General features: G+C 46.4%; 1 protein-coding gene across 2 annotated transcripts in view; it reads right to left on the reverse strand.

Moving 5' to 3' along the window:
- The window catches only part of dnah6 (dynein, axonemal, heavy chain 6), a 669683-nt gene that overhangs the window by 56676 nt on the left and 591781 nt on the right, over window positions 1-21226 (reverse strand). For both annotated transcript variants that reach the window (XM_070888374.1, XM_070888373.1), the window contains one exon: window positions 13094-13279. In XM_070888374.1, the coding sequence (XP_070744475.1) occupies window positions 13094-13279 (186 nt within the window). The remainder of the gene's footprint in view (window positions 1-13093; window positions 13280-21226) is intronic.

Consider the following 21226-nt stretch of genomic DNA (forward strand, 5'->3'; position numbering starts at 1 on the left):
AGTGGAAATGGGAAGACCGCTTCACTCCAGCAATGTCCCCCGTGCTCAGAGGCAGAGCAAAACCTCACCTTCGCTTGGGCCAGGCACCAGAGAACAGACCAGCACAGCATCTGAGGCACAGACCGTCCATCACGACTGTGTGGCAATGATCTGACCAGAACGACCTAAAAGTACCTTCCCGGCTCCAATGGCAGGACTCCTGGGGAGGAAGATTGAATTCACAGGCACTCTTCCAGCTTTTGTGGCAGAATCGCGGGAGAGAAGGACCAAGGCAGTCGACCTCGAGGACAGAGGCAAGATGGCGTCCCTGCTGCAGCGAGGTGCAGCGTGGCTGAAAGAAAAGATGGCTGCGACCATATCACGAGGTGCAACGCTGAGGAACCAACACGTGGTGTCTAACAAAGGATTTGATTGGGGTAAAGCCAGCAAAGTTCTCTTAAAGGAGACCTGCAACCAACTGAACTTAAAGAGACATTGTATGCATGGCAATCAATGTAACGAACCGATTAAGATTGTGAACAAAATGTTGTTGCGGGATGTCGGTACTATTCCTAATGTAAAGAACAAAATGCTGTTTCGAGATGTCGGGAATAGAGTGTCCCCAAAAGTAGCAAGCGAGCGAATTTGGGAGGGTAAAGGCGCTGATCCTGGTGCCCTGCCCCAGGTGTCCCCACAAGTTATAGGCCAGCGACCTCAGGAGGGTGAAGGCACTGATCCTGATACCCTGCTCCAGGTCTATCCCACGCTGCAGGCACTCAATGACACTATTCGCCACGGACCTGGAATTGCCCACCACCCGGGTGGAGACGGTGCAGCCCCCAGACCCAGTCGCTACCTCGGCCATGTCCGGGAGCGAAAGGTCAGAACCAACGAGTTCCCCAAACGGGACCTGGAACAGCCAGGTTCCCAACACCGTTGGAAAGCAGGCAGAAGATTCTGCAGCCCTCAAAGCAGGACAGGGAGGACACACACATCTGTGGCTCTGCCCACCCCTAGGCAATGGCAAAGGCCCTGAGTCCTGGCTAGGTGAGTGAACCAAGCCCACCCCTCTAGCAGGGGTCGCAGCACCGCTATCAGATGACGAGGACCCCGTCTGGTTGCTTTGGAACATGTGTCCCTGCATACCTGTACTGCTACCTCAGTACTTACCATGACTGAACCATAAATGCAATCTACCCAATCCTGGCGCACAACCACAAAACGTAATGAATGTAAGTCACTGAACCAAGGTGTCACGATACAAACTGTAACTTCCTTTCTTTGTACTTGCACTGTGTTTGATCCTGTATGTTAATGTAACAGGCCTGCTGCATGATCTCACTGGGGGGGGCGGGTGTGGAAATGGATGTAAGTAGCCATGGACACACACATGCATCACACCCAGAACCCACTGGAACCTCCACTGCATGATCGAACCATCCAAACTGGTAACCACTACCCAACGTTGTGGCAAAAGGGCTTGGGGGTTAACAGGGAGAGAGCCAAACCAAAGTACAGCCAAGGTGCAAGGCACTCAAGTCTGGGGAGAGCTAAGCCAGAGGACATAGTGCAAAGGTAATCGGTACAAATGTCTTGGGGGAGAGTGATGTTATATATGCAGACTATAGATATACTCTCTGTGGAGTCACTGTATAGTTGCATAAGATGGAGACTTGTTACCTGATGTACTGTCAATAAGGTTTACACTGTGTATATACTATGCTGGCACCACTAGAGTGTGCAACTGGTGGAGATGGGGTTTCCTGCCCCTGTGACAGAGGCTGTCCACCAGAGGGCACTGCGTTGGGAGACCCGAGGGTTACCTGCATAGGTGTGCAGGGCCCAGTATAAAAGGCTGCCCACCATGCTTGTGCTTCACTCTGGAGTTATGAATAAAGGACCAAGGTCACTACAGTTTGAGTATAACACATTGCCTCATGGAGTCATTCATAAGTGCATTACAGACATAACAAATATGCTACTGACACACACTGTCAAGCTCACGTGTAAATAATGGTCATTTTGCTGAGGTACTGGATGACAAGCTGGAACTGCCTTCATTGCGGATCAACATCCTCAGGGGTGAGGGAAGGAGAGGGAGGAAAGTTAGCAGAAAAAATTGGCAAAAGTGCCTAATTCTTAGCAATGATAAATTTAAATAACTTGTCTTCCAGAAAATAGTCAGAAGCTCAGACATAATTTTCTGGACAATAGGGCCTTGCAGCTACCAATCAGAATTTAGGGCTCATTGTCTGCATGGTTAGGCCAAAGGCAAGAGGATGTTTTTTAAAATGTTAATTTGGATGAAAACAAAATACTTAAGTCACCTCGTGTTAGTCTAATTCAAATAAATAGAGCATTATTAACAAAAATAAGAATATTTGACTCTTAACTCTAGCCCAAGGCAATGTGTTAGCATCGGCAAATGTACAGTACATGGCAACTATCTGCATCTATTGATTAATCCAGTACTTTGCAACACCTGAACCTACATATATATGTGAACTGTCTATACTTATGTAGTATTATCAACAAAATGTTAAATTTTAAATATCCACTGCTGTTTCCTACACTTTGTGTAACACTTTCAGTAGTCTTCTCGCATTTCTGTTTTTACAGATAAAGAAATGTTAGTCATATATGAAAAATTGTTAGGAAACAACCTCCCACAATGTATAAAAGTACATATGCAATATGTATACCCACCATCTATATATGGGAAATGCACATTATTTGAGATGTTCAATGCTCTTTCATCCAAAAATACAAAAATGCACGGTAGCTTGCCAGAAGCCCTTAGATTGCTGTCCCTTTGTATTGTATGAGTATTTCAACTGTGTTGATGCTGTAGCTATTTTCACTAATTCTCATCTAAGCCACTCCTCCTGCTCCTCTGGCACCTTCTCATTCTATTACATCCCTCCCACTTCCTGACTGAGATTTCCTGCCTTCTCTTTTACCTTAGCCTCATCTCCAAATAACTACTCATCTTCTACACTAGTTTTATCTCCTTCTCAGGTTTCATTTCGTCAATCAATCTCAATCAATGCTTCACGTAGTCTCCCATCCATATCCCCCTGAACCTTAACGCATTCAACTTCTTCACATCCAATTTCTCTATCGCAGACAAGGTTATCTCTGACCACTTCCTTACCTCCCTTATTACTCGCATCCCTTTGCCTTCTTCCAATTTCACGATTCTCCCTGGACAAAACCTTTTCCACTAATTCATTGTCAAATTCCCAACTCCCTCTATTTTCACCCTCCATTCATCTGCTGTATTTTACCTACTCTACTACTCCCTCACCTCTGCCTTTGATGTCAATGTTCCCAGCAAATCAACCCTTCAGTGTTGTTCCCCTGGTACCCTCTGTTTTTTGATTCACTGAGGTCCAAGGACAGAAAACTTGAGTGCTCCTGACATGCAACTGGTCCAATCATTATTGATCTGATCTGCCGTGACCATGTCAGAAACATAGGAAAGCACAGGAATGTTAAACACTATTGTGTCTCCCACTCCTCAGTAAGATCCTCCTACTTCTCCAGGAAGTTATGGACAAATCAAAGCCCCTTTTCTTCATCACAACCCAGCTTCTCAAACATCTTTCCCCCACTCACCTCCAATGCCAAGGGCGAAAAGTTCATGAATTTCTTCATCTGTAAGATTAAGGTTGCCCATGCAACTGCCTCTGCTGCCACCTTGCTCCTGCTCTATAATTTCCTTCTGACCACTCTTGTCTCAGACCCACTTTACCTGTCACTGCAGTTTCTCTCCCTTCTCCAAATTATTTTTTGCCACTCGTGCACTCTTGATGCCTTACCCACTCAACTTCGGCCCACTCAACGATTCTTTCTGGCCCCATGCTAACAGACATTGTTTATGGCTCCCGATACTCAGACTCCATCCCTTTTAATTTCAAAACTATCATTTGACTTCTCAAAAATCCCACCCTAGGCCTGTCCATCCTTTGCAACTACGGCCTTGAATATATCACCTCCCAGCTCTGTGCTCACTGCTTCCAAACTTCGAATCGCTGCAGTCCAGCTTCTGACAGCACCAAGACATTCCTGACCAAAGTTACAAATCAGATCCTCATGAGTGTAACTTTGTGTGTTATCCCTCCTCCACCTGGTCACAGTGTTGACATGGATGACTACACCATCCTTCCCCATTGCCTTTCCTCCAGTGTCGAGCTCTGTGGAACTGTCCTTTCACAATTCAACTCCTACCTGCCCCAATGCAGCCAATTATCTCTCCAACAATAGCATCAATTCTCAACCACACACGGTCTTTTCTGGAATCCCACAAGGAAATATACTTCTCCTTGACATCATACTCTTCAGTGAGAGCATCTAGAGATAGAGGATCAGTTTCCATATTTATGCTAACACAGAGATCTATCTCTCCATCACCCCATGAACCATCTATCAGATTGCCTGTCATGGATGGGGTCATTTTTTTCCAACTGAATATTAAGAAGACTGAAGCCATTTTTTCATCTCCTATAATAAACTCTGCTGCCTTGAGAATGACTCCTCCTCCTTCTTGTTAACTTGCTCAGGCTGAATCATTAAGTTCATTGTGTTCCTAACACAGACTGCACACAGGGAGGTTAAAGTAACAGTGACCTCAGTCTTTAGTAAGACACTCCAGTGAGGAACAGCTTAGGGGCTGGTTTATATACAGTGCTCCCAAGGGATGCTGGGATCCCTTTGGACTTCAGGGGATGAGCTCCCTGGTGGCGGAACATGGGAGTGCATAATTTACAAATATACAACATCACTTCCCCGCCAAAGTCAAAGTGAAAACTATTTACAAGGTGAGGCGGTCGGGAGACTTTCTTTCCCTGGTGGACCGCCTCGGTACAAATGTCTGTTCTGGTGTGTTGGCTGTGCCCTCGCTGGGCTGGCGTGTTGTTGGCCCTGCAGGGCTGCGAGGTGAGCCTGGCCTTGCTGGGCTGTTGGGTGTGATGGGTTTGATTTCCTGGTGTCATTGATCATTTGGGTGTGTGTTGTGGGCTCGAAAAAGGTGGTGTCTGCTGTGGGTTGTTCAGGGCAGCCTGTGTACCGCAGCCTCATTCGGTCCAGGTGCTTTCTGCAAATTTGACCATTGTCTAGTTTGACGACAAACACCCTACTCCCTTCTTTAGCTATCACCGTGCCTACGATCCACTTGGGACCATGTCCATAGTTTAGCACATACACAGGGTCATTCAGATCAATTTCCCGTGACACAGTGGCGCGACCATCGTTTACATTTTGTTGTTGCTGCCTGCTCTCTACCTGATCATGCAGGTTGGGGTGAACCAGCGAGAGTATGGTTTTAAGTGTCCTTTTCATGAGTAGCTCAGCCGGGGGCACCCCTGTGAGCGAGTGGGGTCTCGTGCAGTAGCTGAGCAGCACTCGGGACAGGCGGGTTTGGAGTGAGCCTTCTTTGACTCGTTTAAGGCTCTGTTTGATGGTTTGTACTGCCCACTCTGCCTGCCCACTGGAGGCTGGTTTAAACGGGGCCGAGGTGACATGTTTGATCCCATTTCGGGTCATGAATTCTTTAAATTCAGCACTGGTGAAACATGGCCCGTTGTCACTGATCAGTATGTCAGGCAGGCCGTGGGTGGCAAACATGGCCCTCAGGCTTTCAATGGTGGCGGTGGCGGTGCTTCCCGACATTATTTCACATTCAATCCATTTTGAAAAAGCATCCATCACCACCAGGAGCATTTTACCGAGAAACGGGCCAGCATAGTCGACCATGGTCTGGAGGGCCAGGACCACAAACTTAGTGGTGCCTCTCTGGGCGCGTTGCTCAGCTGAGCACATACGCTGCATTGCCGTACACAGGACTCTAAGTCAGAGTCGATTCCGGTCCACCACACGTGGGATCTGGCTATCGCTTTCATCATTATTATACCCGGGTGTGTGCTGTGGAGATCAGAGATAAACGTCTCCCTGCCCTTTTTTGGTAGCACTACGCGGTTACCCCACAACAGGCAATCTGCCTGAATGGACAGCTTATCCTTTCGCCGCAGGAATGGCTTGATTGACTCTTGCATTTCAATGGGGATGCTGGCCCAGCTCCCATGCAGTACACAGTTTTTTACTAGGGACAGCAGAGGATCTTGGCTGATCCAAGTCCTAATCTGGTGGGCCGTGACAGGTGATTTATCATTTTCAAACGCCTCCATGACCATCAACAAGTCTGCGGGCTGCGCCACCATCAACAAGTTTGCAGGCTGCGCCATTTCCACCCCCGTGGTGGGCAATGGTCGTCAACTGAGAGCATCCGCACAGTTCTCGGTGCCTGGCCTGTGGCGGATGGTATAGTTATACGCTGATAGCGCGAGTGCCCACCTTTGTATGCGGGCTGAGGCATTAGTATTTATCCCGTTGTTTTCAGCGAACAGGGATGTGAGGGGCTTGTGATCGGTTTCCAGCTCAAATTTGAGGCCAAACAGATTCTAATGCATTTTCTTTACCTCGAACACACGCTAATGCCTCTTTCTCAATCATGCTGTAGGCCCTCTCGGCCTTAGACAAGCTCCTGGAAGCATAGGCGACAGGTTGCAACTTCCCCGCAACGTTAGCTTGTTGCAATACACACCCGACTCCGTACGACGATGCGTCACATGCTAGCACAAGTCTTTTACACGGGTTATACAATACAAGCAGCTTGTTGGAGCATAAAATGTTTCTGGCTTTCTCAAAAGCAATTACTTGGTTTTTGTCCACATACCCAGTTCTCACCTTTGCGCAATAACACATGTAGGGGCTCTAAAAGGGTGCTTAACTCCAGCAGGAAGTTACTAAAATAGTTGAGGAATCCCAGGAACGACCACAGCTCTGTGACATTCTGTGTCCTGGGCACGTTCCTGATAGCCTCTGTTTTGGCGTCTGTGGGCCGTATGCCATCCGCCGTGATCTTTCTCCCCAAAAACTCCAATTCTGTTGCCATGAAGACGCATTTCGACCTCTTCAGCCGCAGCCCTACATGATCCAGTCGCTGGAGGACCTCCTCCAGGTTTTGTAGGTGCTTGGCGGTGTCTCGACCCGTGACCAATATGTCGTCCTGAAAGACCACCGTATGTGGTACCGACTTGAGTAGGCTCTCCATGTTTCTCTGGAAGATCGCTGCAGCCGACCGAATTCCAAACGGGCATCTGTTGTAGATGAACAGTCTCTTGTGCATGTTGATGCAGGTGAGGTCCTTTGAAGACTCCTCCAGCTCCTGCGTCATGTAGGCCGAAGTCAGGTCGAGCTTGATGAACGTCTTGCCTCCTGCCAGCGTCGCAAATAGGTCATCTGCCTTAGGTAGCGGGTATTGGTCCTGTAGCGAGAAATGATTAATAGTTACTTTATAATCGCCGCAAATCCTGACCGTGCCATCACTTTTGAGTACTGGAACAATTGGGCTGGCCCACTCGCTGAATTCCACTGGGGAGATGATGCCCTCGCGGTGCAGCCTGTCCAGCTCGATTTCCACTCTCTCCCTCATCATGTGAGGTATCACTCGCGCCTTGTGGTGAATGGGTTGTGCCTCTGGGGCCAAGTGGATCCGCACCTTCGCCCCGGAAATGTTTCCAATGCCTGGCTCAAAAAAGGAAATGAAATTTGTTAAGAACCTGGGTACATGAGGCCTCATCAACATGTGATAGCGCTCCGATGTCATCCCAGTTCCAGCGGATTTTGCCTAGCCAGCTCCTTCCAAGCAGTGTGGGGTATTCGCCCGGGACAATCCAGAGTGGCAGTTCATGTACCGTGCTCTCGTAGGTGACCTTGACCATGGCGCTGCCCAGGACAGTGATAAGCTCTTTGGTATACATTCTCAGATTCGTGTGGATGGGGCTCAGGGCTCATCTGAATGCCTTGTTGCACCACAGTCTCTCAAACATCTTTTTACTCATGATGGATTGGCTAGCGCCGGTGTCCAGTTCCATGGCTACGGGTAAGCCATTCAATTTTACATTTAGCATTATAGGTGAACATTTCGTCGCAAATGTATGCACCCCGTGTACTTCAGCATCTGCCTCCTCTCTCTGAGACTCGAAATTGCTTTGATCCATCATGGACCAATCTTCCTCTGCCACGTGGTGGTTAGCAGATTTGCAGAGCTTGCAGCTCGTTTGCAAGCTCATTGGAGGTGCCTAATTGTTCCACAGCTCTTGCAAACATACCCTTTGAAGCGGCATGAATAGGCTGAATGGAAGCTCCACAACGCCAACAATGTGTGAATTGCCTTGCATTCATCCTTTGTTGAGGACTCTAAGTCATCTGGGTCACCTGAGGCCTGCTGGCAGTTGCAGACTCGTGGGTTCTGCCCTGTACATTTCTGCTCACAAACACAGTTCCAGTTAATTTATGAACATTGCTCGCACTTGTGTGCTGAGAGATTTGTTTGGTGTTATCACTGGTGGACATAAACGCCTGTGCTATCGCAATGGCCTTACTGAGGGTCGGTGTCTCTACAGTCAAAAGTTTTCGTAGGATGGTCTCATGGCCAATGCCCAGTAAAAAAAGTCTCTGAGCATTTGCTCCAGGTAGCCATCAAACTCACATTGTCGTGCAAGTCGCCTTAGCTCGGCAACGTAGCTCGCCACTTCCTGACCTTCAGATTGCTGGCACATGTAGAACCTATACCTCGCCATCAGCACGCTCTCCCTCGGGTTAAGATGCTCTCGAACCAGTGTACACAGCTCCTCATACGACTCATCTGTGGGTTTCATCGTAGCCTGAAGATTCTTCATGAGGCTGTAGGTCGGTGCCCCGCAGACCACGAGGAGAACTGCTCTCCTTTTTGCAGCGCTTCCTTCTCCATCCAGCTCGTTGGCTACAAAGTACTGGTCTAGCTGTTCAACATAGGCTTTCCAGTCCTCACCCTCCGAGAACTTCTCCAGGGTGCCCACAGTTTGCTGCATCTTGGCGTTGGATTCGTATTCTTGTCACCAGTTATTGTCTTCCTAACACAGATGAGGCTGCACACAGGGAGGTTAAAGTAACAGTGACCTCAGTCTTTAATAAGACACTCCAGAGTGAGGAACAGGCCTTCGGGGCCGGCTTATATACAGTGCTCCCAAGGGATGCTGGGATCCCTTGGGACTTCAGGGGATGAGCTCCCTGGTGGCGGAACATGGCAGTGCATGCTTTACAGATACACAACAAAGTTCTGCTCACCCATCACCCCCATCTTTTCTGACTGGCACTGGCTCTCTGTCACCCAATGAATTAAATTTAACATCCTACTTCTCATCTTCAAATCCCGCCATGACCATGTCCCACCCTATCTTTGCCACTTCCTTCAGCCTTGCGTCCCTTCTGTAACCTCTGGTCCACCAATCATAGCTTTCCGTGCATCACCTCTCCCTTCATGCCACTATTAATGACAGAACCTTCAGTCACCTCCACTTTTAAAAACCTCTTGACGCCCATCTCTTCGATCTAGCTTTCAGTCTCCTTTCCTACACAATGGCTTGGTCTCTGTTCATTTTATTTATTCACTTTTTCCCCATGGGAAGAACCATGGGACATTTCCTACAATAAAGCCGCTACATAAATGGAAAATTGTAGTATGCTGGGACTGCTACAGGTGTGAAGTCTTCCCCATTTACATTATAAGGCAGAATCCATGCAATGGCAGCAATGGATAAATAATTGCAAATTTCAGTTTTGGCTGGAAATCCTTCCCGGTGGCTGGAGAAAGCACATATTAACTTGTACAAGTGACTGAACACTCCTCCAAAGGCATTTGAAGTTGGACAGCTAGTAATGGGCAAAGGTATTAAGGGATATGGGGCAATGGAAGTTATATAGAGTTATGTTGCAGATCAGCCATGATCTCATTGAATGGGAGAACAGGCTCGAAGGGCTAAGTGGCCTACTCCTGTTCCTATGGGGCCAAGTTTCAGCCTGAGTTGCTCCTGATTTTTTGGAGCAACTGGTTTAGAATGGAGTATCTTAGAAATTTAAATTCTCGGCATTTAGTTTGCTCCAGTTCAAGTCAGTTAGAACAGTTTCATTTTGGAACAGAATTTTTTTTTCAAAAGGGGGCGTGTCCGGCCACTTACGCCTGTTTTAAAAGTTTCGGCAGTGAAAACTTACTCCAAACTAACTTAGAATAAAGTGAAGATTTTTGTACGTTCGAAAAAACCTTGTCTACACTTTAGAAAATCAGGCATAGGTTACAAATTAGGCGTAGGGAATGGGGGCGGGGGGGAGGGTTTAAAGGGAAGTTTACAAACATTAAACACTTCAGTTTTACAAATAAAGAGCCATCATCAATAATAAATACATCAATAAATCAACCAATAAATCAATCAAAAAAATTAATAAAAAATAAATTAAAAAAATCAATAAAACAAAACATTTTCTACTTACCGACTGCAGCACCGGGAGCCCTCCAACAGCGTGCTGGGACGCCCCCCCACCAGTGTGTCTCTGTCAGTGTCTCTATCTCTCTGTCTGTCTGTGTGTGTCTCTCACTCTCTGTCTGTCAGTGTCTGTGTTTCTGACAGCGAGGGGAGGGGGAGAAGGGGGTGGGGTGGGGTGTGGGAGAGGGGGGGAGGAGGAGGGGGATGGGGGGGGGAGAGAGGGGGAGAAGGGGTGGGAGAGGAGGGGGGGAGTGGGGGAGAAGAGGGAGGGAGAGGGGGAGAAGAGGGGGGAGAGGTGGGGGGGGAAGAGGGTGAAAACGGAGAGAGGATGGAGAGAGGGAGGAAGGGAAGGAAGGAAGGGAGAGAAGGAGGCTGAACGGCTGGACCCAAGTTTTCGGGCTGGATTCACAGGTCGGTGGCGGGGGGGGCGGCGTCGCAGAGGTCCGGGTGGGGTGGGGGGGCGGTGGGTGAAGAGTCGCGGAGATCTGGGGGGGGAGTCGCGGAGATCTGGGGGGGGGAGTCGCGGGGGTGGGGGGGGGGGGAGGAGAGAGAGAGAGTTGCGGGGGCGGGGGGAGAGTCGTGGAGGTCCAGTGGGGAGGGGGGGGGGAAAGTAGCGGAGGTCCGGGGGGGGAGTCGCGGGGGGGGGGGGGGAGCGCGGAGGTCGGGTCGGGTCGCCGGGGCGGGGGGAAGCAGAGGTCGGGTCGGGTCCGGTCGGGTGGGAGGAGCCTTATGCACGCAGCCCCAGTGAGGCCATTCGGCCAGGGCTAGTGCTTCGGGCCCCTCCCACAGTTTTGGGCGCCTGGAGCTACTGCACATGCGCGCCCACTGTAGCGCATGTGCAGAGGTCCCGGCACTGTTTTCAGCTCAGGGACCTGGCTCCGCCCCTACAGCTCGTGCTGCGCCGCACCCGGCTCCAGATGACCTGCAGGGAGCCGGAGAATAGGTAAGATTTTTTTAGGCGCACTTTGTGGCGCGAAAAACGAGCATCCAGGTCCGGGCTGCGCCGTTTTAGGCACGGCCCGAAACTTGGGCCCTATGTTCCTAAAAGGAGAGGGAGCCCACACCTAGTAGTGTAAGAAACCCAATACTAGCTTGCTGCAACTGGAAAATTATTCATTATTTATGAAAGCTATTTTTTACAAAGTAGTTTATTCCCTAACATTCATGTTTTTCTCCAATGAGTTCTTGCCCGAGGACTTACAAAAAATCATACCCATACAAGGATAAACTAATCCAAATGTGCAATTGCATCGATCACCATGAATCAACAATTGTGGACTTCAAAATTTGCTTCCACGTGGATTAGGTTTCAGAGGGTTGTGCGCTAGAAGGACCTGTAATCCTGTAATGCAGTCACAATATACTTTGCATAAAGGCAAAAAATTAATTGGAATATATAATATATTAATTTCTTAATTTTTCCAAGCAGTTTTAAAAGGACAGCTCAATGTTGACTGTAATTGTGAATGAATTATAATCTAATGATCACTAGTGCCAGAACTATAGCTAGTTCACTTTTGGAGACAGTTAAGATCATAATGCCCATCTTTATTGGGACAACTCACAGAATTTGCCATTGTAAATATGCTTTATTGGGACTGGGGTGGTGAACTAACAGGTATTGGTTCATTGCCAAGAGCTCTGATCTCAGCTAAGCTAACATTGAATGATGCCAGGTCCAGTTACTAACCCCTCCAACAGAGAGAGGAAAGATAATTCTGGCTACTCTTGGGGGAAAAAAAGGAATTTGCATTCATATAGTACTTTTCATGATCTCAGGACTTCCCAAAGTGGTTTTCTTTGCTTTTGAACTGTTGTCACTTTTGTAACATAGGGAAATGCGGCAGCCAATTTGCACATAACACGGTTCCACAAACAGCAATGAGATAATAATCAGATATGGAGATAAAATGGGTCTACACCAGTCGCACGAAACAGGTTTATAGTGAATTGGCAGCTATTTGTAATCTGCGCCCAATTTTCTTTTCCATTGAAGATACTGGAAAAGAAAATCCGATGTGAAGTAAGCTGGGTTTCCAATTGGCTATGAGCCTGTTTTGTGCTACTGATGTAGACCAAATTCATCCTTCATCTGCTTTAGTGATGCTCATTGACCGATATATATTGGCCAGAACACCAGGAGAACACACCTACGTTTACGTCCCCGAGGGGCCGGGGTTTAACATCTCAGTTGAAAGACGGCTCCATCAACAGTGCAGCACTCCCACAACGCTGCACTGGAGTATCAACCTAGATTATGTGCTCAAATCTCTGGAGTGGGACTTGAACTCGCAACCTTCTTATTCAGAGGCGAGTGTGCTACCCACTGAGTCGATGCTTTTGTGTAACTCGTTATGACCAGGTAAAGCATAATAATGAGAGACCTGGAAATGGTTTGCCTGCCCTGCCATCTCAACTGGAGAATAAAGTAAAAACACCCTAGTAGAGGGTAGAGAAGGGTATTAAAATGGAGTAATTTTCACCCCAGTACTTTAATAAGTTACTTAATTGTTCATATTTAAACAAAGTCAATTATATTTGATTCTGAGAAAAGTTGATGCAAGTGCCTAGTTATTATAGAAAGTGTTAAAATGTAGCACATCACTCTTAGTCCAAAAACCTAAGTAAGCTCTCTAAAGTTCCTGACATCAGGCATCTTCTTATGTGGACAGAAGCTATAAATGGTGCCAAATTTTCATAACCACAAGTATAGTGAGATGTTATTTGAGGATAGATGTTATATTACGTCTCACCTCAATAAACTCCGTTCTCAATATAAAGTCTTTCATCCATGCTCCCAAGGGCTTGAGTGATGGATACGCTGCATCAGCCCACAGAGATGGAACGTGGTTGTTTAGGAAGCTGCTGTATACCTTTTCCACCTCTTCAGACATTACCACAAATCCAGCAATGGCCTTGCTCAGTGTAATTAAAGAGTCCTGCATAGACAGGGAAATAAATGGTCAACATTTTTATAATTCGATCACAATTGTGGATAATACTTTAACTCTAATATTGACACTGTGGTTAAAAAGGCAATGGCCCAGATATTTCCCATTCCTATGCCTGGGCTCAGGACAGGTAGAGTGTATCAGAAGGAGGCTCCCACCTGTCCAGCGCAATATGTGCCAGAATTTGGTATGTTGGGCATTAGCATGGTCCTGATGTGTCCCTATCGCAGGTTCAGCTTCTGGCAGGGACTTGTACCACGAACCAAGGGCAGAATCAGGAATGCAGCTGCAAATCTAAGGGAAACACAACCAAAAGGCCCCAACACCATCCATTGGGCCCCTGAGAAGGAAGTTTGAAATTTACCATTAGGGTGCTCTTCATTTTCCTCTGAGCCCCTCGAATCTGAGAGGAGTCTTAGCACAAGGCCCAGTGCGAGCTTACTTGGTTGGGCACTGCTGGAAGTGGGTGCCCCTTGGTTGGAGTGGGAGGAAAGTGAGGTTGGAGAGCCAGGAATGCCCCCTCCCACCTCACTTATCATGGGAATGCTAGGCCTGCATTTGTTGTGGGTGTAGGCCCTGGTCCAATCATTTAGCAAAGCCTCACAAATCCTGGGGCAGCGTAAAGTGGGCACAGACCCAACGTCACAAATAATACACTGTTGGATGGGAGTTGCAGTGACAGATTAGGAGTCAAGATTACTTCAGCAGCATCTTCCTTCCCTACAATCTCTACCACTGTGAAGGACAAGAGCAGCAATGCAGTGGAAATATTGTCACTTCCGAGTTTCCTTCTAAGTCACATACAATTCTGACTTGGACATATGCTGCAGGTCTTTCTTTATTGCTGGGTCAATATCCTGAAATTCCCTAAGAACACCAATGTTATAGCACCACGATCACAATGACTGGAGTGATTGAAAGAGAAGGCCCACCAGCATTGTTTCAGAGGAACTAGGGATGGGAAATAAACGTACTTTGGCAGTATCACCCATATTGCAAGAAGAAATTGAAAGATAACCATCACAGCCAGTTACATCAAATCAACAAAAAGTCACAGATATAGTGAAATCTGCATTACATAAACAAAAGAAACCTGTTTATGATTCTCCCGTTTTTAAAACACAACTTTAAAAATGTTTTGCCTTATATATTTTCCCTGTGTGTTTTCCATGGTTAGTACTATAAAATACAATGTTTTGGGTGAAAATAATGTAAATTATATAGGGGCTGAAACTGGTGAAGGGCAAGGGTCGCCCAAGTGCTGCCCAAAGGACCGCTGATGGCCACTGACATAACTGACGGTACTCTGGGCGGGGTTTTGGCAAAAAGGTCCTTGAAAGGGCGGCCGGCAGCAAAAGAAGGACTCACGCCGTCAATCTGGACGTCAGCGGACTGGAACGCTCATTCTCGGCGGCAAAGGCGCTTGCTGCCCAAGTGCCGCCGAGGATGGAGTCGGGGCCATTGAGAGTCGAAGAGCTGCAAATAAAAAGCATTAAAAAAACCATCTGAAGATCTTAGGGGACCCCATCAAGGTAAGTCGCTGTAAAGAAAAATGTTTTAAATTGTTTCCGAACCTTTTTTTTCAGCTCTTCATACTCACCGTCAGGGATAGACCAGCTTCCTCGCAGCGGTCCACTCTCGTTCTGGCAACGACTCCCGCTCACACCAATCTGGCATCTCGATGGGAGGGAGGTCAGTTGCACCACTTGGCCGTCCGCTGACATCAGCGGGCGGTTCCTAGCGGTTCCCTCCTCCCGCCCGCTCCAGACCAAATCAAAACTGGCACTGGGGGAACAAAACTCGAGGAGGAATGTTGGCGGCAGTGGGCGGCAGTCGGCGGTAAGGCCATCAATTTCAGCCCCTAATTCTTTCAAAATTCCATAGTTCTCTTTAATGTTGCATCGATGATTTTATACAAAATAAATCATATGACCTTGACTTCTAATAGCAGTTTTAAGGAGGGAAGGGGGTTTAATCACAGCTCCGTTTTACATAGAATTACATAGAATGTACAACACCGGAACAGGCCATTCGTCCCTTACCATCAATGAACAGTAGAAAAGGAGGGGGCAGGAGCGACAAACATAAGAACAGGAGTAAGCCATTCAGCCCCTCGAGCCTGTTCTGCCATTCAATGAGATCATGCTGATCTGTATCCTAACTCTATCCACCCGCCTTGGCTCCATATCAACAACAACTTATATTTATATCCTTTAATAACTTCGGCTAGCAAAAATTTATTAATCTCAGATTTTAAATTATTAATAGGCGCAGGTAGGTCATCCCTGCTGCAATCATACTAGCCTTGCAACCCCTCCTTTCATCCTCTCTTTCCTCCTCCAAGTAACACCAAATTAGAGGAATTCTCATCTTCAGCATTCTGATAAAGTCGATAAATCTTGCAGGCACAAATATGAAGCAAAAACCTTTACATACAGGTTGGACCTCTGTGGTTCGGTATCCTCGAGACCTGACTGGTGCCGAAACAGAGGATTTTCCAGACCACGGGAGGTCACGCCTAGCCTAGTGCCCGGGCTCCTGTGTGTGTGTGCGCGTGCTGGCAGCCTGTGGGCGGCTCCCTCAGCACCCGTGCACACACTCACTGACTGACAGCCACTCCAGCCAATCGCAGAACACTCACTGACTGACAGCTGCTCCCAGCAGTGGTTCACGCGCTAGTTTGGAGCTTTTTTTTTTTAACGGAGTGTTTCCAGACATCGCCTAAATGCTGCGCAGTGGCTTTCTGCGCAGCGCATGCGCAGAACGCTTACGGGTCATTGCCCACAACCGCATATAAACCCTCCTCTCCCTCAGGCCCAACTTATGCTGAACCACGGATGTTTCCAGACCAGAGAGGTTCAACCTGTATAAATAAAATCGTAAGAAAATAATCATTGAGCAATCCAAACAGACCCAAAACCAAATATTAAGCCTATTTCCATAAGCTCTTGCCTCCTTGAACAGAGACTTTTGTAAGCTTTGTAATATGCTTGACTGTGCTTGTCTATTTTATATGGGTGGTCCAAATGCACAGCACATTCTATGTGAGAGCATTGGGAAATTGTACCTGTCTTCATTTCAATATATTTAATTGATTCTAGTTCTAATATGTGGTTACCTCATCTTCCATGGAGCATGCTGTCCTGCTATCTTCTGGGGAGGGTGCCCGAGAGCGGTAAACAGGCAATCCTCTTACTGCAGTGTACAGGGCCTTAGTGAGGCCTCACCTGGAATATTGTGTTCAGTTTTGGTCTCCTAATCTGAGGAAGGATGTTCTCGCTATTGAGCGAGTGCAGCGAAGGTTCACCAGACTGATTCCAGGGATGGCTGGACTGTCATATGAGGAGAGACTGGATCAACTGGGCCTGTATTCACTGGAGTTTAGAAGGATGAGAGGGGATCTCATAGAAACGTATAAGATTCTGACGGGACTGGACAGGTTAGATGCAGGAAGAATGTTCCCGATGTTGGGGAAGTCCAGAACCAGGGGACGTAGTCTTAGGATAAGGGGTAGGCCATTTAGGACTGAGATGAGGAGAAACTTCTTCACTCAGAGAGTTGTTAACCTGTGGAATTCCCTGCCGCAGAGAGTTGTTGATGCCAGTTCATTGGATATATTCAAGAGGGAGTTAGATATGGCCCTTATGGCTAAGTGGATCAAGGGGTATGGAGAGAAAGCAGGAAAGGGGTACTGAGGGAATGATCAGCCATGATCTTATTGAATGGCGGTGCAGGCTCAAAGGGCTAAATGGCCTACTCCTGCACCTATTTTCTATGTTTTTATGTTTCTTCATACCCACCAGAAACAGATACATTAAAGTTATCTTAACTTTGTCCTCACAGTTAAAACCAGATTGGGCAGTTAAAATCACCCATTGAACTCTTTCACTGGCATCCCACACTAATCCCGCAGTCTATGATTTTAACTTGCTTTTCTGAGAAGCCATGAAGGACACCAGAAGGTCACCCGTGAGGTCCTTCTTTAAATATGCAGATTGGACTCTAATGGTGACATTGTGGCCTGACAGCTACTTTAACTATGGATTTAAGCGAGGAAGCGATTGCCTGGTCAGCCGAGCAGGAAGGGGTGGTGGGGCCAGAAGAGACCGAGAGAAAATTTGTTATTTTGTTCCTTTGGTCTCCAGTAGCAGCCTCCTGCCACCTGACATTGTGCTCCTGCCCACTGGTCAGCTGCCATTTACCACCAGTTTTGAGCGAGAAACTGACCTGGGCCATGCAAATAAGGCCCGGGGAGTTAAAATTACCCAGAGCTCACGCTGTCAAGATCAGCACAGTTTGCACCCGTCTGTCCAATTCATTTTGTTATGGATCTCAGTCCTGTTTAGTGGGATTTATTCTCTCATATGTATTTTGTATTATACTGGAAATTTGGCAAATTATATCACAATATTTTTGATGGGGAATAGTACTAGATATGCCTAGAACATAAATCCATACATGCTGTACACAATACCCACTTCTACAATTGCCATGACATGTTGAACATGCCACTTGTCTACATTCCCTCCTTCTCATTAGAAGGGGGAAACATGGCAGTAGTGGGGGTGGGGAGTACAGAAAACAATAATGTATTTTTAAACAGAACTTAAAGCTCGATGTTGGATAATGAAACAATTATAAACTCTATTCAAAATCTTCAATCAATAACTTTTAACCATCAGATTACCATTTTGACAAGCCACTATTTATACATTTTTTTACAATATTTTACAATAAAAATATTCTAAATTCCTATTGTGATTTTGTTTCTAAATAGCCAAAAGCTATTTTCCCCACTGTCCTAAATGTCATCCTGCAAAGTGTGACTTTTTTAATATTATAAAGCATAATCACACTAGTATGCTGACATTGAGGGATGCAGAGATTTTAATACTTATTGAGAGAATTTTCAGCTTGAAATCAAATCAAAATATTCATACTGACAGTTCATTCACTCCGAGAAAATACTGAATCTAAAAAGTATTATATTTTAAGGTTTAAAATTTCAGGTGAATCAAAATCATTTCACAAGGTCACCATTTCAGTAAAACACAATGATTGCTTCAGACCCATCATAAACTATAATTTGATGTCTCCGCTGATTATATTAAATTTAACACTTCTCCCAGAGGGAGAGGACCTTTCCCCGACCTCCTTTCCATTCTTCATAGTGGTTCACTTGTGAATATTTCATTCGCTGCTCCTGGTATTGAGCAGCAAAGAGCAGTAAGTAACAATATTGGACATAATTACATCAATGCTGGTGAAGGTCAGTATGATTGACAGGGATGATGAAGCACTGCCAGAGGCACAAGCCATGCATTACAGAAACTACATGAAAAGAAACTTCTTAAACTCTCTAAAGTCAGGTTTACAATCATTTTCTTTTCGATTTTAAACTTAAGTTAGCAACTTAGACCCAGCTTTATGTACTCAAATGCCAAACAATAGCAACTCTTTGTTGGACATGACAACTGGCCTAATTAATTGTTAATTTCAAGTTTAATTATGAAAGAGCCACCGAATGCTGGTATATTGGGGCATTCTCAAGCTCTGGGATAGCAAATTTTCAATGAAAAATGTCCATATGCAAACAATTATGTTTATTTGTCACTTGAAACAAAGCAGGTGCTTGGAGCTTGAGGTTGTATATAACTAGAGTTCTTACAGTGCTGTACATGAATGCATGTTAACATTTTAATTAAACCTTCCTGCCGAGTCAAAACATGAGAAAAAGTAGATTTGTGCATCATTATTTTCCAGCTTTTTCAGTGTTAGACTCCTTCTTACAATCTCTTCAAAATGACCAACGTAGATAAGAGGAAAAACAGTCTACAGAGATATATAGGGTCAGCACAAAATCAGTCAACAGAACTTATTGGACTAGTTTTAGCATCCAAAGTGTTACAGGATCAAGGGGCATGAATATTTGTAAGCTTTTATCCCAACAGGATCGGTCAGTGGATATGGCACCACAATATCATGGGGATGGCACATGCCTGTACCACAATGGGCTCATCTCTGGTCTTGTGCTGCTTGGAAACTCCTGTGCCAACCTGCCTTCATCTTTGAGAGTTGGGGCCGCTTACCTCGCCAGGGCAACCGCTCTCCTGATTTATAGGACCCACTTGCGCAATTCTGTATGTTGGTACAGCTTAATTCACTGGTGGCATCAGACTCCAGACATACACTGGATCCCATATGGGTCAGGGAAGCAGGAACTCCAAGCTTTGGGGAATACTGCCCTCTCTGTGTCAGTGGTCTTTACGGGTTGGGACCAGTGTAACCAGATCCTGGTCCATTTCATGGTCCAGAGTTCAGCACCCAGATTTTTTTGTATTGTCACATTTAGAGTAAACACCATAAAAAAAATAACAAAACTGTAAAAAAAAACAGATGTGGAGGCTCTGTACCATTATTTATATGCCACAGATTTCAGCGACTGTTGTTGACTGTCATTTACAGGCTTATCTTGATTGACTGATTTATACTTCAGTTGTTTTGTCTTCTGAATATGTACTTCAGTTGTTATTTAGATTTTTTTTTAAATTTGTATTTTCTCCCAGATCCTCTTTCATGTCTCCCTATCCATGCACCACACATCTGTGAAGAAGGTGCACAATAAGTGAGTTGCTCTTTCTTACTCTGCCAAATATGCTCTGTAAATTGCCAAAAAGACATGGCCACTGGTAACTCTCATAGTTGGTCTGACCACCACTTGCATAGCTGGGATTGAGAACTCATTTTGTGGGACACAGATCCCTGCAGAACACCACTTGGTGAGATACGACAAGTGGATGAGTACTGGAGCCTCAGCTTTTCACCATATATATTAATGAATTGCAAGAAGGAATAGAGAGTTGTACATGTTTGACACTAAGTTAGAAGGTGCAGTAAGTTACGTACATGGGGTCATGAAATTACAAAAGAATATAGACAGACTAAGTGAGTGGACAAAACTATGGCAGATGGAGTTCAATGTGGGGAAGTGTGAGGTTATCTACTTTGGATCTCAGGCAAATCGGAATATTCTCTTAATGGTGAGAGACTATGAGCTAAATGTATCACAAGTACAAAAACTAATCAAAGAGGCTAATGGCAAGTTGGCCTTTATTTCAAGGGGGTTGAAATTCAAGAGGGAGGAAGTGATGTTTCACTTGTGCCAAGTCTTGGTCACACCCCATCTGGAGTACTGAATTCAGTTTTGGCAAGGTCTTCTTCTTAGGCGGTCCCTCGAATCGAGGATGACTTGCTTCCACTCAAAAAAGGGATGAGTTCACAGGTGTTTCAATAAAGGACCTAATATTCCAGGTCACGAACAGCATATTGAAGGGTGGAAGATGCCTGTGCGTGGACTTTTTTAATGTGTGGTGGCCGTTGCACACCAGCCACCACACGTGCTTGACAGAGCTAGGTCTTGGTCCAGTGGCAAGGATTAACCAAGATGACTGGAGACCAGCTCTGCTGCACGGACCTCGTGCGCACACATATTGCAGTGAGGGCTGGCCTGTGCTGCCCATGGGCCCACGCCTCTTCTGGGCCCCAAACTCACGCCTCTCCTAGGTCTCGATCACATCGCTCTGCAATCTCTCACCGCTTCTTCGCCCTGACCTCCTGCTGTACCTGCCCACGCTCCAATCACTGATCTGGGTTATGCTGATGTCCAATCTAGTCGCCCTCTTCACAGCCGTCGCCCTCCCGGACCAGCTTGCACTGTACCTTGCAGCAGTATGTCGCCATGCTGCTCCCAGGCTGTCACACACCGCTCCTTTTATAGCCCCGACCTGCCGCTGATGGTCTCTCACAGTTCGGGGCCGCCATGCTGCTCCCGGGCTGCCACATGTTGCTCCTTTTATGGCAAAATTGGGCAAGGTATACTGGCCTTGGAAGGAGTACAATGTACATTCACCAGAATTATACCAGGGCTTTGAGGGT

Source organism: Pristiophorus japonicus, chromosome 1, assembly GCF_044704955.1.
Source record: "Pristiophorus japonicus isolate sPriJap1 chromosome 1, sPriJap1.hap1, whole genome shotgun sequence".
NCBI classification, from domain to species: domain Eukaryota; kingdom Metazoa; phylum Chordata; class Chondrichthyes; family Pristiophoridae; genus Pristiophorus; species Pristiophorus japonicus.